Source organism: Pseudorasbora parva, chromosome 3, assembly GCF_024679245.1.
Source record: "Pseudorasbora parva isolate DD20220531a chromosome 3, ASM2467924v1, whole genome shotgun sequence".
NCBI lineage: Eukaryota > Metazoa > Chordata > Actinopteri > Cypriniformes > Gobionidae > Pseudorasbora > Pseudorasbora parva.
This window is the reverse complement of record NC_090174.1, coordinates 16,641,647-16,656,052: the sequence shown is the minus strand read 5'-3', so window position 1 is coordinate 16,656,052 and position 14,406 is coordinate 16,641,647. Positions and strand designations below refer to the sequence as shown.

The following is a 14,406-nucleotide window of genomic DNA, read 5'->3' as shown; positions in this document are numbered from 1 at the left end:
AAAATTCTAACTTCTGTTCAAATTTTTTAATGCAAATATCTGCTAGAATGAGGAAGTTACAAGCAAACATTTTAATAATAAGCATTTTCGGTCACATGCCTTATTGTAATTAAAGTATAGTTTTTTTTTTTTATTTAATCCCGATATTATAAATATCATAACTTTCTTAATCCTCAACTGATTTCCACAGTCCAGGTGTCATTGTAAAGGGAATTTCCAGCTCTGTATAGTCATGTGATCCATTTTGAGCTTAGGGGTGTTTGACATTTTTGTCATCATACCTACATATAAAAAGGAAATAATGAAATTAAAAGAAGAAGAAATTAAAGCTAAATTTCACTTTGAAAAAACATTCTTAACAGCATTAAGGAAAATACATTCGCAGCTAATAACATTTTTGAAAGAAACTGGTCTGATGGAGGAGCGAGTATAAAAGTTATGGGTATTTTTTTTCCCTCCTTCCATCCTGCAAATCTTCTGATCCACTCTCCTCCTGTCCAGTAGGTGGTAGTATAGCACCTGTAAGATGGTTTGTCAACTGCCAATAAACCCATAAGAAGAAGAAGGATCACTTGTGTTGCTTGTGTTCAAACAACAGTGTGTACGCCACTTCACCTGGGGCGCTGTTACATTGTGTATACGTGATATTTACAGCAGATTGTACGGCCTGAAGAAGATTACCTCTTTGTTGGAGTAACTCTCACCATCTCTTTCTCTCTGGGTCGCAATTATACCTAAACTTTAATATCAAGGCGGCTCAAATGGCAACAGAGAGCGAAGAGAACGGCACGGAAATGCAAACTGAGGTCTGAATATTTTGAAAATATACACTAAAATATTAGCGCTGAAGCTATTGCTAGCAAGCAATTATTAGTTTGGCAGTGCCGTTATTAGATCAAATACTTTTTGTTTTCAAAATAATCTGCCGTATGATAGTTGATTAAGGGAAAAATTATTTGTGGCTAAGTATTCTGAACCCATTGAATTGGGTTAGGATTATGTTTTGGCTCTTGTTGATGACAACTTAATGTTGTATCTCAGGTGGAAGAGTCTGCGTATTCACTGGCTCGGTGTAAGCTCGAGAACCTCCTCAATAAGAGCATGAGGATTCGGATGACAGATGGGCGCACGCTGGTGGGACTCTTCCTCTGTACAGACCGAGACTGCAACGTAATCCTGGGATCTGCACAAGAGTTCCTCAAATCCACAGGTACCCAGTACACCCCAGTCACCCACCTAATGCTTTATCAACACCATTATTACCTTGTGTCACTTTATTGTCAACTATTCCTTTTTATATTGTTGTTGAGTCACAACTGTAATTATTACTGTAGCTTACCACAAACAATTTGTGCTATGGGTACTTTAAAACCACAAATCATTTGCGTGTTGGAGAGGCAAGGCTCCAAACTAACATAAGAGTCTTTAATTGCCGCTTTTCCACTGTCGGGCCAGTGTGAGCCAGGGCTAACTAGGCCTGTCACGATAACAAATTTTGCTGGATGATAAATTGGCCAAGAAATTATTCCAATAATGCAATATTGTCGTTCTGATACCATTTTCATCTAAAATAACGATAACGGCATTATAATGCACCTATACCTTTCAAAGATTTCAAAGTTTTTGGGTCACGGTTTACGGTTCTGCACAGTTCTTTCCAGCAAACACAGCAACGTTGTAAAAACGTTTTTTTTTTCACGTTGTGATGATTTTTTATCCTATGTATTTAATACCACAGATGTCGTTTTTTTTCACGTTATAAATACGTTTCTTCACGTTGCAGAAACGTATTTATAAAGTTTTTATCATGTTACCACATCTCCTTGTAACGTTGCGTAAATGTCTTTATCAGGTTACCACGTCTGACGTCTCCTAGCAACGTTGCAGAAACGTCATTATCACGTTACCATGCCTCCTTGCAACATTACAGAAACGTATAACGTCTTTATCACCTTACCACGTCCTATAGCTTCTTCCAACGTTGTAGAAATGTACTTACCACGTCCAAACTGGTTCTTCACTTCACACATGCTATCATCAAAATGTTTTTGCTGTTATCTTTGAAAAATGTCTTTAATATAAAATATTATATCTACAGAAAGAAAACTAGATTAAGTGGTCTTTTTAGATCTCTTTATAATTTGTCTTAGGTTAGTCACAGGTTATATTTCTGTAAGGGCTGGAATACACTACACGATTTTTTAAATCTGAACAGATTTCAAAAACACTAGGCATCATACACTTGCCGACTTTGTAAATGGTTACAGAGAAAAGCTGGGCATCATACACTACCAGACTTTAAAAACGTCTGGAACACAAACTGAAACAAGCGCCTGGTTGCTAGGAGACGCACGCCTGACAGACATAACAGCAAGCATGAGATTGTGCAGGAGATGAGCGCGGTCATTTTTGAACAGACTATCTGTGCGCTGAGCAAAAAGTCAACAAAAAGAGCCAAAACGCACTAGACGTGTAATGGTCAGATTACAGCGGGAGTTAGAGGAAGTGTTTTTCTGTGCTGATGAGTCAAAATATTGAGTCTAATCTGTAAGCGTGTTCTGTTCGTTTATTGTTATTTTATTTTATTGCAACAGATGTAGATAGAGGACAGCTTCGGATTCATGATAGATAATTAAATCATTTATTTATTTATAACATTGAGTTTTTCATTAAAGAAACACTGTTATTTGAAGAAGCAAACATGCTCTGGTGTTGCTTTGTTTGGAACTATTTTCGTTGACAATATTGAAGTTACTTATACAATAGTTTTGCTGTTTTGATTACTACACGAGTCTCACGCAGAGCATCGAGTAACGCGACCTTGTTTGTGTTATTAAATAATCTGTTAACATTTATTGTAATAGGCCTACAATTAATAATTCGCAGCTATTGACGAGCTTTGATCTCGTTTAAACACGTAACGTTATCCCGGGAAAGCGGGATACTAATGGTAAGTGACATAGTGAATAACTTAAGACAAATGTTTACCTCAGAATTTGGTTTGCGAAATATTATTAGTAGCCTATTATTATTTGTCTTTGCTGTATCAATAGGCAATATATTTATATTTAACATGAAGTATATGGCTTCCCTGTAAATGTACAGCAGCGGGCAGCGCGTCAGACGCTTCTGGTGTGCAAAGACAGACCCTGCGTATCAATCAGCTCCCTAGTTCACTAGTCAAGGCACTGATCAGGACATAAGTCAATGGGCTGACTCCCTGATCAGTGCCCTGACAACTGAACTAGGGAGCTGATTGAGACGCACCCAGAGAAAACGGCAGGCAGCCCCGCGTCTGACACGCATCAGAAACGCCACGCTCACGCCACGCTTGCAGGCAAAATCAATATTATGTTGTTTTTTATTATTACAATTAGGCCTATATCTGCATTTATTGTCTACTACCGGTAACAGTTGTCATCCACATTATAGAGACACCTGTGCTCCTGCCACAGCTGAATAAGTTTTTCTTCCGTGCTGGAGTTCCACTTTGTGATCCTGCTGGTCTCCATTTCTTGTTTGTTGATTTTCGTTGGCGTGTCAGTGATTTCCGGTTTCAGTAGCGATGCGTCATATGTTCTAAAATTGGCTCAGAATATCAAACATGTTTAATATCCTCCGACTGGATGGAATCAAAATCTGAAGCTAAAAAATCTATATCTATGGCCATGATATGCTACGCGATTTTTCATGGAATCTGTCTGCTCAAATCTGCAGACTGGCTCTGACTTTTGTCAACTAGCGTCAACTTGTTCAGATTCTAAATCGGGGGAAAATCGGGGCAAAAATCGGGTAGTGTATTCCAGCCTTAAGTGAATATTCAGCTTATTACTAACACTTTCTACTTTTCACCTTACCTGTAGGCCTTATCTGTGGCTGTTGCCCATTTTATTTAACTACATTAACATATGTAGAACTAATTATTTATACTACACACAAATTGTCACTCATTGTATTTATTCATAAAATATAAAAAGCAATATGATAGAGGCAGTTCACAAAAAAACTAAAATCTGTAATTTACTCATCCTTGTGTTATTCCTGAGGCTTTTAAAAACTCCCAGCCTGGTTCATTACTCAAAACCGCAATCATGGGTAAGACTGCCGACCTGACTGCTGTCCAGAAGGCCATCATTAACACCCTCAAGCGAGAGGGTAAGACACAGAAAGAAATTTCTGAACAAATAGGCTGTTCCCAGAGTGCTGTATCAAGGCACCTCAGTGGGAAGTCTGTGGGAAGGAAAAAGTGTGGCAAAAAACGCTGCACAACGAGAAGATTGTGGAGAAGGACCGATTCCAGACCTGCAGAAGCAGTGGACTGAGTCTGGAGTAGAAACATCGAGAGCCACCATTCACAGGCGTGTGCAGGAAATGTGCTACAGGTGCCGCATTTCCCAGGTCAAGCCACTTTTGGGCTACAGAGAAGCAGCACTGGACTGTTGCTCAGTGGTCCAAAGTTCTTTTTTCGGATGAAAGCAAATTTTGCATGTCATTCGGAAATCAAGGTGCCAGAGTCTGGAAGAAGACTGAGGAGAAGGAAATGCCAAAATGCCTGAAGTCCAGTGTCAAGTACCCACAGTCAGTGATGGTCTGGGGTGCCATGTCAGCTGCTGGTGTTGGTCCACTGTGTTTTATCAAGGGCAAGGTCAATGGAGCTAGCTATCAGGAGATTTTGGAGCACTTCATGCTTCCATCTGCTGAAAAGCTTTATGGAGATGAAGATTTCATTTTTCAGCATGACCAATTAGAGCTACAATTACTACAATTAGAGCTCTCATTATTAATAATAACAAATTCTAAACCGATAAATAAAAATACAGCAATAAAACAAAATGGTACTAAAGTACAGAACATGCAAATCATGCAATGAATAGTAATTTTAAATATAAGAACATTAACAGAAAAAAATTGTATAGAAAAAAATCAAGAAATTTATGTAACGTTTATAATGGCTATTATTGTTCAATAAATAATATTTTAAAATATACTGTCTATTAGCTGTCTGTTTCACACTGTTGCACTAAATAGATGTATTGTTGCAAAAAAGGTTTAGTCATGTTCCCAAATAATATCTGCATGCACCTAATTCTGCAGATATAATACGCCATTAGACAGCAATCCATATGAGAGAGAAGTCTGGTGTGGAAGGTGGATCTGGAACCGACTTCTGTCCAGGTTATCACAACATCTCTTGTTTATTTGTCTTCATAAAAATCCCTGAAATACAATTCAAACATCAAAAGGTATTGTTATAAATATAACTCATTTAGGCTCGTGGTGAAGTGTGGAGAAAATTCTGCCGGACTGAATTTTTTATTTTTTTGTAGGTCATACCCTTCTTATACTAATGGTAACAATTTTATAACACAACAATAAATAACTCCCAAAACAAACTCTCTTTAATACTCAAAATACCACGTAGAGCCATATGATTTCTGCAATGCAAAAACATGGATGAAATCACATACAGTGCCTTGCGAAAGTATTCGGGCCCCTTGAACTTTGTGACCTTTTGCCACATTTCAGGCTTCAAACATAAAGATATAAAACTGTCATTTTTGTGAAGAATCAACAACAAGTGGAACACAATCATAAAGTAGAATGAAATTTATTGGATATTTCAAACTTTTTTTAACAAATCAAAAACTGAAAAATTGGGCGAATTTACTTTCAGTGCAGCAAACTCTCTCCAGAAGTTCAGTGAGGATCTCTGAATGATCCAATGTTGACCTAAATGACTAATGATGATAAATAGAATCCACCTGTGTGTAATCAAGTCTCCGTATAAATGCACCTGCACTGTGATAGTCTCAGAGGTCCGTTTAAAGCCAGAGAGCATCATGAAGAACAAGGAACACACCAGGCAGGTCCGAGATACTGTTGTGGAGAAGTTTAAAGCCGGATTTGGATTCAAAAAGATTTCCCAAGCTTTAAAAATTCCAAGGAGCACTGTGCAAGCAATACTATTGAAATGGAAGGAGTATCAGACCACTGCAAATCTACCAAAACCTGGCCGTCCCTCTAAACTACAGCCAAGAGGCCCATGATCACTCTGGATGAACTGCAGAGATCTACAGCTGAGGTATGAGAATCTGTCCATAGGACAACAATCAGTCGTATACTGCACAAATCTGGCCTTTATGGAAGAGTGGCTAGAAGAGAGCCATTTTGTTTAAAGTTTGCCAAAAGCCACCTGGGAGACACACCAAACATGTGGAAGAAGGTGCTCTGGTCAGATGAAACCAAAATTGAACTTTTTGCAACAATGCAAACGGTATGTTTGGCGTAAAAGCAACACTGCTCACACCCTGAACACACCATCCCCACTGTCAAACATGGTGGTGGCAGCATCATGTTTTGGGCCTGCTTTTCTTCAGCAGGGACAGGGAAGATGGTTAATATTGATGGGAAGATGGATGGAGCCCAATACAGGGCCATTCTGGAAGACAATCTGATGGAGTCTGCAAAAGACCTAAGACTGGGATGGAGATTTGTCTTCCAACAAGACAATGATCCAAAACATAAAGCAAAATCTACGATGGAATGGTTCAAAAATAAACATATCCAGGTGTTAGAATGGCCAAGTCAAAGTCCAGACCTGAATCCGATCGAGAATCTGTGGAAAGAACTGAAAACTGCTGTTCACAAACACTCTCCATCCAACCTCACTGAGCTCGAGCTGTTCTGCAAGGAGAAATTGGCAAAAATTTCAGTCTCTCGATGTGCAAAACTGATAGAGACATACCCCAAGCGACTTACAGCTGTTATTGCAGCAAAAAGTGGCGCTACAAAGTATTAACTTTGTATAAAAGTACAAAGTACAAAGTATTAACTTCCGAATAATTTTGCACGGCCAGTTTTTCAGTTTTTGATTTGTTAAAAAAATTTGAAATAGCCAATAAATTTCATTCCACTCATGATTGTGTCCCACTTGTTGTTGATTCTTCACAAAAAATTACAGTTTCATATCATTGTTTGAAGCCTGAAATGTGGCAAAAGGTCGCAAAGTTCAAGGGGGCCGAATATTTTTGCAAGGCACAGTGCGAATTCAATCCAGTCACAAATGGAATTTACTGTATTAAGCGTAATGTCACAGAATTTGGCAATTTTTAATTGATAAATCAAAATTGGGGCTGTACAATGAATCGGATATCGATACAGACTAGTGTCTGTAAATATTAAAGCTCAGAAAGACTGCTAATGAAATCTGATGTCTTTGTTCTGCCATGTCTATGTGATTGAGCACTTCAACTAACGTTACTACTACACAAACCAAAGCATGCGTGACACTCGTGATGATTTCGGTGTCTACTGTCTCCCTATACTAGAGGTTGACCTATAGGGGATTTTACCGATAGCTAGGTTGGACCACACTTGCCGATAACCAATTAATCGACCGTTAGTTTTTAAAAAGATATTAGATAAAAATAATAATAAAAATAATAGTAGTAATAATAATAACAAATAAAAAAAACCGCAAAACAGTGCTGAACTTTATTACAAGAAATAAAAAAAACAGTACTGAACCATGAAAATGTTCTAAATTGCATATGTAAATATGAATATATTAAAATGAGAAGTTCTAACAGAAAAAAAATCTACAGAAAATAACTAAAACATTAAAATATTACAAATAAATGTTTCTTTAGCTATAACATGTAAGTGAATGTCACGTAACAGACTGCAAGTCACATTGTTAACAAGGATTTATTAACTTATTTAGCTAGCTTATGCGATATACATTTTACACCGTTTAATAATATTTGAGCAATACAATTGTATCTTAATCATTCATGTTAATTCATAGTGCATAAAAAAGGTTAACAGATAAAACTAAAAATGAATAATACTTCTACAGCATTTATTAACCTTACTTAATGTTACAAATGGAATATAATTGATTATAATGGATTATTGTATTATATTAAGAGTTATTTCATATAAATCCAAACAGTTAGCTTTTTTTAGAACACTTGACGGTTTTCTTATCAAAATAACAAGATATGTATTGAAATTGAATGCGTTTCTGATGGGTTTATATTTCTATTGGATGCATGACCATACAGTCTGGTTTCTTACATCACTAGTTGTTAAATCGTTTTAACTGCTTGAGGTAAATGTTACTGCTAATGTTAGCATCCTGTCAGCCTCAATGACAAAGTACATACATACTGCTGTTCTTTCCCTGCTAAATTATCTAGTCACAAAAAAACTTACTTTATAATGATTTGGCAACATGTAATGAAGTGTTCTGTATTCATACCGTTTCCCTTTCGGTGTTTTAAGCTTGCGTCAGATGTGTCAGTGCAGCGTTCCATGAAGCGCGCAGCCTCACTTGTCCTCACATGTTAATGTAAACATTGATAGTTTTTTATTTGGCCTCTAGAGGCTGCTCTCATGCTATATAATGCCAGCAGACTCTTCTCTGAGCTGTTATGGCTACTGTGTAATGACAGCACCCTTCTCAGCCACTCCCGCAATGGACGCAAACTGGAAAAACGGAAAACCGGTATTGATTTTGGACGATAACTGATTGTTCGATAACTGAGGTGATAATGCAGGAAAAAAATAAGAATGATATACAATATATAATATCTTAAGATACCAGTATTTACATTTAGGTTTTACAGATGCATGGTGATATAAGTGGTCAATTAAGTTACTTGGTTACTATTGAAAGATCAACATGTTTGAAATGGCACATATGAGTGACGTCAAAGATTAACCGTAGTGCAACCTTTTTGGTTAAATAATTAAAGTAACGTTCCTTTCATTCATCCATTGACAAAATGCCAGCAAAACATTTACAAAACCTTGTATCTACACATGATAAGTGATTAAAAGCCCAAACTTCCATAAATAAGAGCTCAAGGCTAGTTAGCCTTAGTACGTTACCTCTAGCCTCTAGTTGAGATGCTAACAGACTTTTTCCGAAGACACTAAACCATTTCTTTAAAGTCATTTTTAACAAAATAGTGTAAGATAGTGTCAGGAACATTTGTGTGTATTTTATGCGTCATTTTAGGGACAAAACTTACCTGAAATTAGTGACAACCACAGTGACAGATGAGTTTTGCTGCTTGTTGTCGGACTAGTTGCCGCCCTGTTTCCATGGTAACTCCTTCTGCTCCAGTTTAAAAGCGACTCGAATTTTCAACACGCACGAATATTAAAGGACAACTCCGGTGAGAAATGAACCTAGGGGTAATTAACAGATGGTTACCGAGTAGATCGTTCTCTGGGATGCGTTTTCTTGAAAATCGAATGTAAAGAGTTTTATCTCTAAAAACAGATTAGCTTATAATGCTTGTCTATGGGGCACAGGGTGGTAAAATTAAATCGCTAGTTAATACCACTAACAAGGCTCAAAATAGCCTCACATTAACACGGTAGCATAATGAGGGTCCCTACATGCAAACCGAAGCATTGAGAACTTTTTAAGAGTACAAACAGTTTAATAAGAAGATACGTTGTAAACATAGTGCCTTACGCGTTCACGGACAGGCACCATCTCGAAAAACAGTCTCGATGAATCAATTCACAAGCGCTGTTCTAAGTGAGCTGGTCGATAGGAATTAAGTTTGTGCAATGTAATAACATGGACATTTTTATTTTTATTTATTTATTTTCTCTGTTGTGTTCAGTGTTTTCTTCCGGAAACAACGGACCATATGAGATTCCAAGTCACAGTTCATCACTTAGCAGAGCTCTCGTCGCTTGATGATTCGAGACTGTTTTCCAAGATGGCGCCTGTCCGTGAACGCGTAATGCACTATGTTTACAACGTATCTTCTTATTAAACTGTTTGTACTCTTACAATGTTCTCAATGCTTCGGTTTGCATGTTGGGACCCTCATTATGCTACTGTGTTAGTGTGAGGCTATTTTTAGCCTTGTTAGAGGTATTAACTAGCGATTTAATTTCACTACTCTGTGCCCCATAGACTAGTGTTATAAGCTAATCTGTTTTTAAAGATAAAACTCTTTACATTCAATTTTCATGAAAACGCATCCCAGAGAACGATCTACTCTGTAACCATCTGTAAACCATTTCTCACCGGAGTTGTCCTTTAAACACGTCATGTATCAGTTGCGCAGCGTTTACATACATCTAGATTCTAGAATTAAAACATTAACGTTACATTCTGATGAAATATGTCCCAAAAGTTGATAGCGTAGGCTATAGTTTAAGTGGATAGTGCAGCTGATGCCTACATTAAACTGTAAATGGAATGAGAATGAAAGCTAATATAATATAATATAATATAATATAATTAGGGATGCACGATATTATCGGCACGACATCGGAATCGGCCGATAAACGCTTAAAATATATAAATCGGCATCGGCCGATATGAAAACATTATGCCTATATGCCTTGCCGATATGATAACATGTTGATATGCGCCTGCAACAACTCACGTGTGCAAGGAGTGCTACAGCGATGAGACCATGTCAGCACTGCGGTCATTCTTGAAGTGAAAACAAGAAAATACATTGCATGTACAGTGATTTATATTGATTGTTTTTAAATGCTGCCTTGAATTTCTGAATGCACGTACAGAAGGACGTGACCGTCAGCAGCAGATTTGCCACGTTTTCACAACGAAACTAGCCCAAAACAATCCCAATCGCGTCTCCCCACTCTCTAGCGCGTGCAGCAGCCTCCACAGCAGCAGAAGCTCCTACGGGTCCTAGTGCCTGCCAGTTAGACCGCTATATATTTATACATGTAGTGGGGGCGCTGTTGTTACAGTAATACAATGAAAAGTAGAATACACAAATAAATTGAAGTTACTTCTTGTTCTGAATAAACAAATCAGTAATGATGTCATGAATCACAAGCATGACACTTGTAAATTAAATACTTTTATATACAGTGTATTAATCTGTAATAAAATTTTACGAAATGGATGATGAAAAATAATCCAAGGAGCTCTACAATAATTGTAAAATTAAAAGACAGCATCAATGGATGTCATGCCACCCCCACTTCATGTGCACAAACGTTAAATCCAAAAATACAATATTTAGGTTACAGCTGCATCTGGGTTGAACAATTACTGACTTTATTATTGTTATTTTCAGAGCTTTTAATATACTCTTAACATAAAAAGAACTTTATTAACATGTATTTATCTTCAACAAGAATCCTTTTAGTAAGGATACCTCAGAAATCTGAAACCAGAATGAAAAAAAATAGTTTTTGCTCAAAATGGTGTTGTTTCCAAACAAAGGGAAAAAATAAACATATCAGGCATCGGTATCGGCATCGGCCAAAATGAGCTGAAAAATATCGGCATATCGGATATCGGCAAAAATCCAATATCGTGCATCCCTAAATATAATATAATATAATATTACTCTAACATAGCTAGGCTATCAGTTAAAGGTAGGGTAGGTAGGAATTGGTTAAGTTTTATTTTTTTCTCCAAATTTGTTTAAACTTTCTTTATATATCAATACATTATTAAAATGTTAGTACTCTGAAAAAGAAAGTATAAAAATTGAGTGTCTGTAGACCTCTCACGATTGTTTTAAAGACTCATTATTTCCATTCACTCCACCTTCTCCCTTCTGGGCTCTTTCCAAAACCACGCCCCCAAAATACATGAACGCGCTACACCGGCTGCTCAGCTGGAAGACGCATTATTTTCCTGAGACGAGCAGTGTGCATGTAGTGACATGATGTCAGAATCACATGTAATAAAACATCGAACTTTATCAGTATGAATATAAACAAATAAGATGTCTTCTAGTACTCACTATCAAGCTAGAATACCGATACTGGTAAAGTTTAAAATAGGGCTGGCCGATATGGAGCAAAAAATATATCTTGATATATTTAGCTATATCTCGTTATACAATACATATACTTTACAGGAAAAATAACCCCCCAAAAACTACAGCAAAAACAAATATGCCAAATACCATTTTTTTTAAATTATTTTATTTAAATTATTATTATTTTTTTAATTGAAGTGCAAAGAGGTAGTCAGTTCATGAAGGAACAAAGTGCTTTTGTGACATTAGAGAAAAAACATTATTACAGAAATAATAATAATTTAACTGTAAAATAAAAGAAATAATAGGCCTACATAGCCATCTTTTCAATCATTTCATGCCTTCAAAATAATCAAAACCCTTTTTTACACTTAAACAGTAAGCTTTTTGCAGAAAAATGGGGCATGACTGAGATATTAAACTGATTTTGTCATAACACCACTTCCTGTTAAATTTGTACCAAAAATCAAAGTAAATGTCGTGCTCTTTACTAAAGCGTGACTGAGTGCCTCATCATGCGGATCATGTAGGCTACACATGAGCCGATATTCACTTCTTGTACAGTTACAGAACGTAATATGAATGTCAGAAGGTAGGCTATAATATGATGGCTACAGTACAATTTACAGAAGAGCACTGTGTCTCATAGGACACCCGGGATGTCTCGTATTTTCCTCTTGGATAAAACATGAATGACCTGTTCTTCATAATCCCATGATACGGGATACGGGAATTCATAACGGTGCGCATTATGAATGCAGACTTTATTCTTCGTGAAAGATAAAGATAGAAATGCTCACAGGAAGAAAAAAAGCTTGAAAAAATTATATACAATCCGCCTAATCCTGGCCAAATTACAGAGATGTCGATTCGCACGGGACTAATATTATCACAGGACCTCGGTGTTCGGTGAAATATGGTAGGTAATTTGCGGGGCAATTTTTACTTTACGAATTACAGACATGGCTAATTCGCACGGGATTAAGATCACAGACAGACTCTGCAATTATTACAAATCACCAGAGGTCCCCAGATAATACGAATCCCGTGCGAATGGGGCTTAAGATCTGATATTAAACTTCAAGTTTCAGTGTGCTGCAAAATGTGCCGAAGGGGTGCCGACTAGGGGTGTAACAATACATTGACATAGATGCATCAATCTAATGTCTAACAATACAATGCCAAGTGTTAAGAATAATCAATGTAGACTATTTATGTAAGAGGCAAGTGGCACATTTGTTTTAATACTTTCCACATTTACACACAATGTCATGTATTAACACCAATGCGTTCATTCTCGTTTAAATTACCTTTCAAAGCTTGTGAAAGACGGTCAGACATGGCTTCACGAAAATGTATAATTTGCTCGTGTTAAAAGCCTTGCAAAAAGCAGTGTGCACTCATTTCAAACAGAGCACAAATAGGCCACTGAATTGAGTCTTCTTTTATTTATTTTTTTGTGCATCAGTAGATAAAGGTCTATAGTTTCGCATAAAAGGAGAATATAGCGCTATGAATCTTCACTGAAATTTAAAACTTTAAAGAAAATGCTCAATAAACTGCATCTGCGAAGTGAGAGTCTTATGTTTATTTAACGGTGATTTCACATTTCTTGTTCGTATAAAGGCTAAATACAAATAAAAGATGAACACTATTTGTACCGTTTTTATTTCTAAAATATTATATAGTTTTATAGGAGGAGGTTTCATAGACTTGGCAAATTAATTTTTCAGAAGTTTGTAGGTACTAGGTACAGAAATCCCTTGTGGCAGTTCTTAATAGTTTTTCTAAAACTTTTATATTCTCATATCGATATCGAAATTATATCGTATCGACCAAAATTAAGAAATATATCATGACATAAATTTTGGCCTTATCGTCCAGCCCTAAACTGACATGATTGCGACTGCGTCTCACCTGACAGTGGGGAAACTTGTGATTTGAACTAGGGGTGTAAGAAAATATCGATACACGTGAATATCGCGATATTATGTTTGGCGATACTGTATCGATTCTCAAAAACGCTTTATCGATATTTATATATTTATTTATTTGCATCCAAGATTCGTGGCTTTGTGTTCGGTTTAAACCACAGACTGTATAAAACCCAACCGCTAGATGGCAGTGTTATCTCAGAACGTATAACGGACGCGGACCCGGAGAAGCGCGAGGTGAAAGTGCGCGCATCACTAGTGTTTAGATTAGCAAAACACATTGAAACCGAGAGCTACTCGGGAAACACATTGAAACCGAGAGCTCGCTTAACATCCTGATGTCACCCGCGCTGCTGAGAAGTGTTTCGATAGAATGTACTGCACGTTTTCCTCTCAATAACAAAATAAACACACACCAAAACTGACAGCGGTGGCAGGAGAACGAAAGATAATAGCGATGTGGATATGGATGCACCAGCTCTGCAGTTCAGTAACGTTACTTGAAATAGCACTTTATACAATAGACTGCTTTATAGAAAACAGCTTTAGGGTCCGATCACACAGAACGCGTTTTTCAGGTGCGCTTTAATGTTTCTAGGCAACCCCCGAATCACCTGTACTGTCAGTCAATTCAATGTCACGGTCAACACAACGGAAGGCCCGTCGCTTCATTCATTCGATTGGACAAC

General features: G+C 37.1%; 1 protein-coding gene across 1 annotated transcript in view; it reads left to right on the top strand.

The window, feature by feature from the left end:
- Positions 1-582: 582 nt before the first annotated feature.
- The window catches only part of naa38 (N-alpha-acetyltransferase 38, NatC auxiliary subunit), a 28,565-nt gene continuing 14,741 nt past the window's right edge, over positions 583-14,406 (top strand). The window contains exons 1-2 of the mRNA XM_067437944.1: positions 583-806; positions 1,042-1,210. Of these exons, the coding sequence (XP_067294045.1) occupies positions 762-806; positions 1,042-1,210 (214 nt within the window). The 5' untranslated portion in view covers positions 583-761. The remainder of the gene's footprint in view (positions 807-1,041; positions 1,211-14,406) is intronic.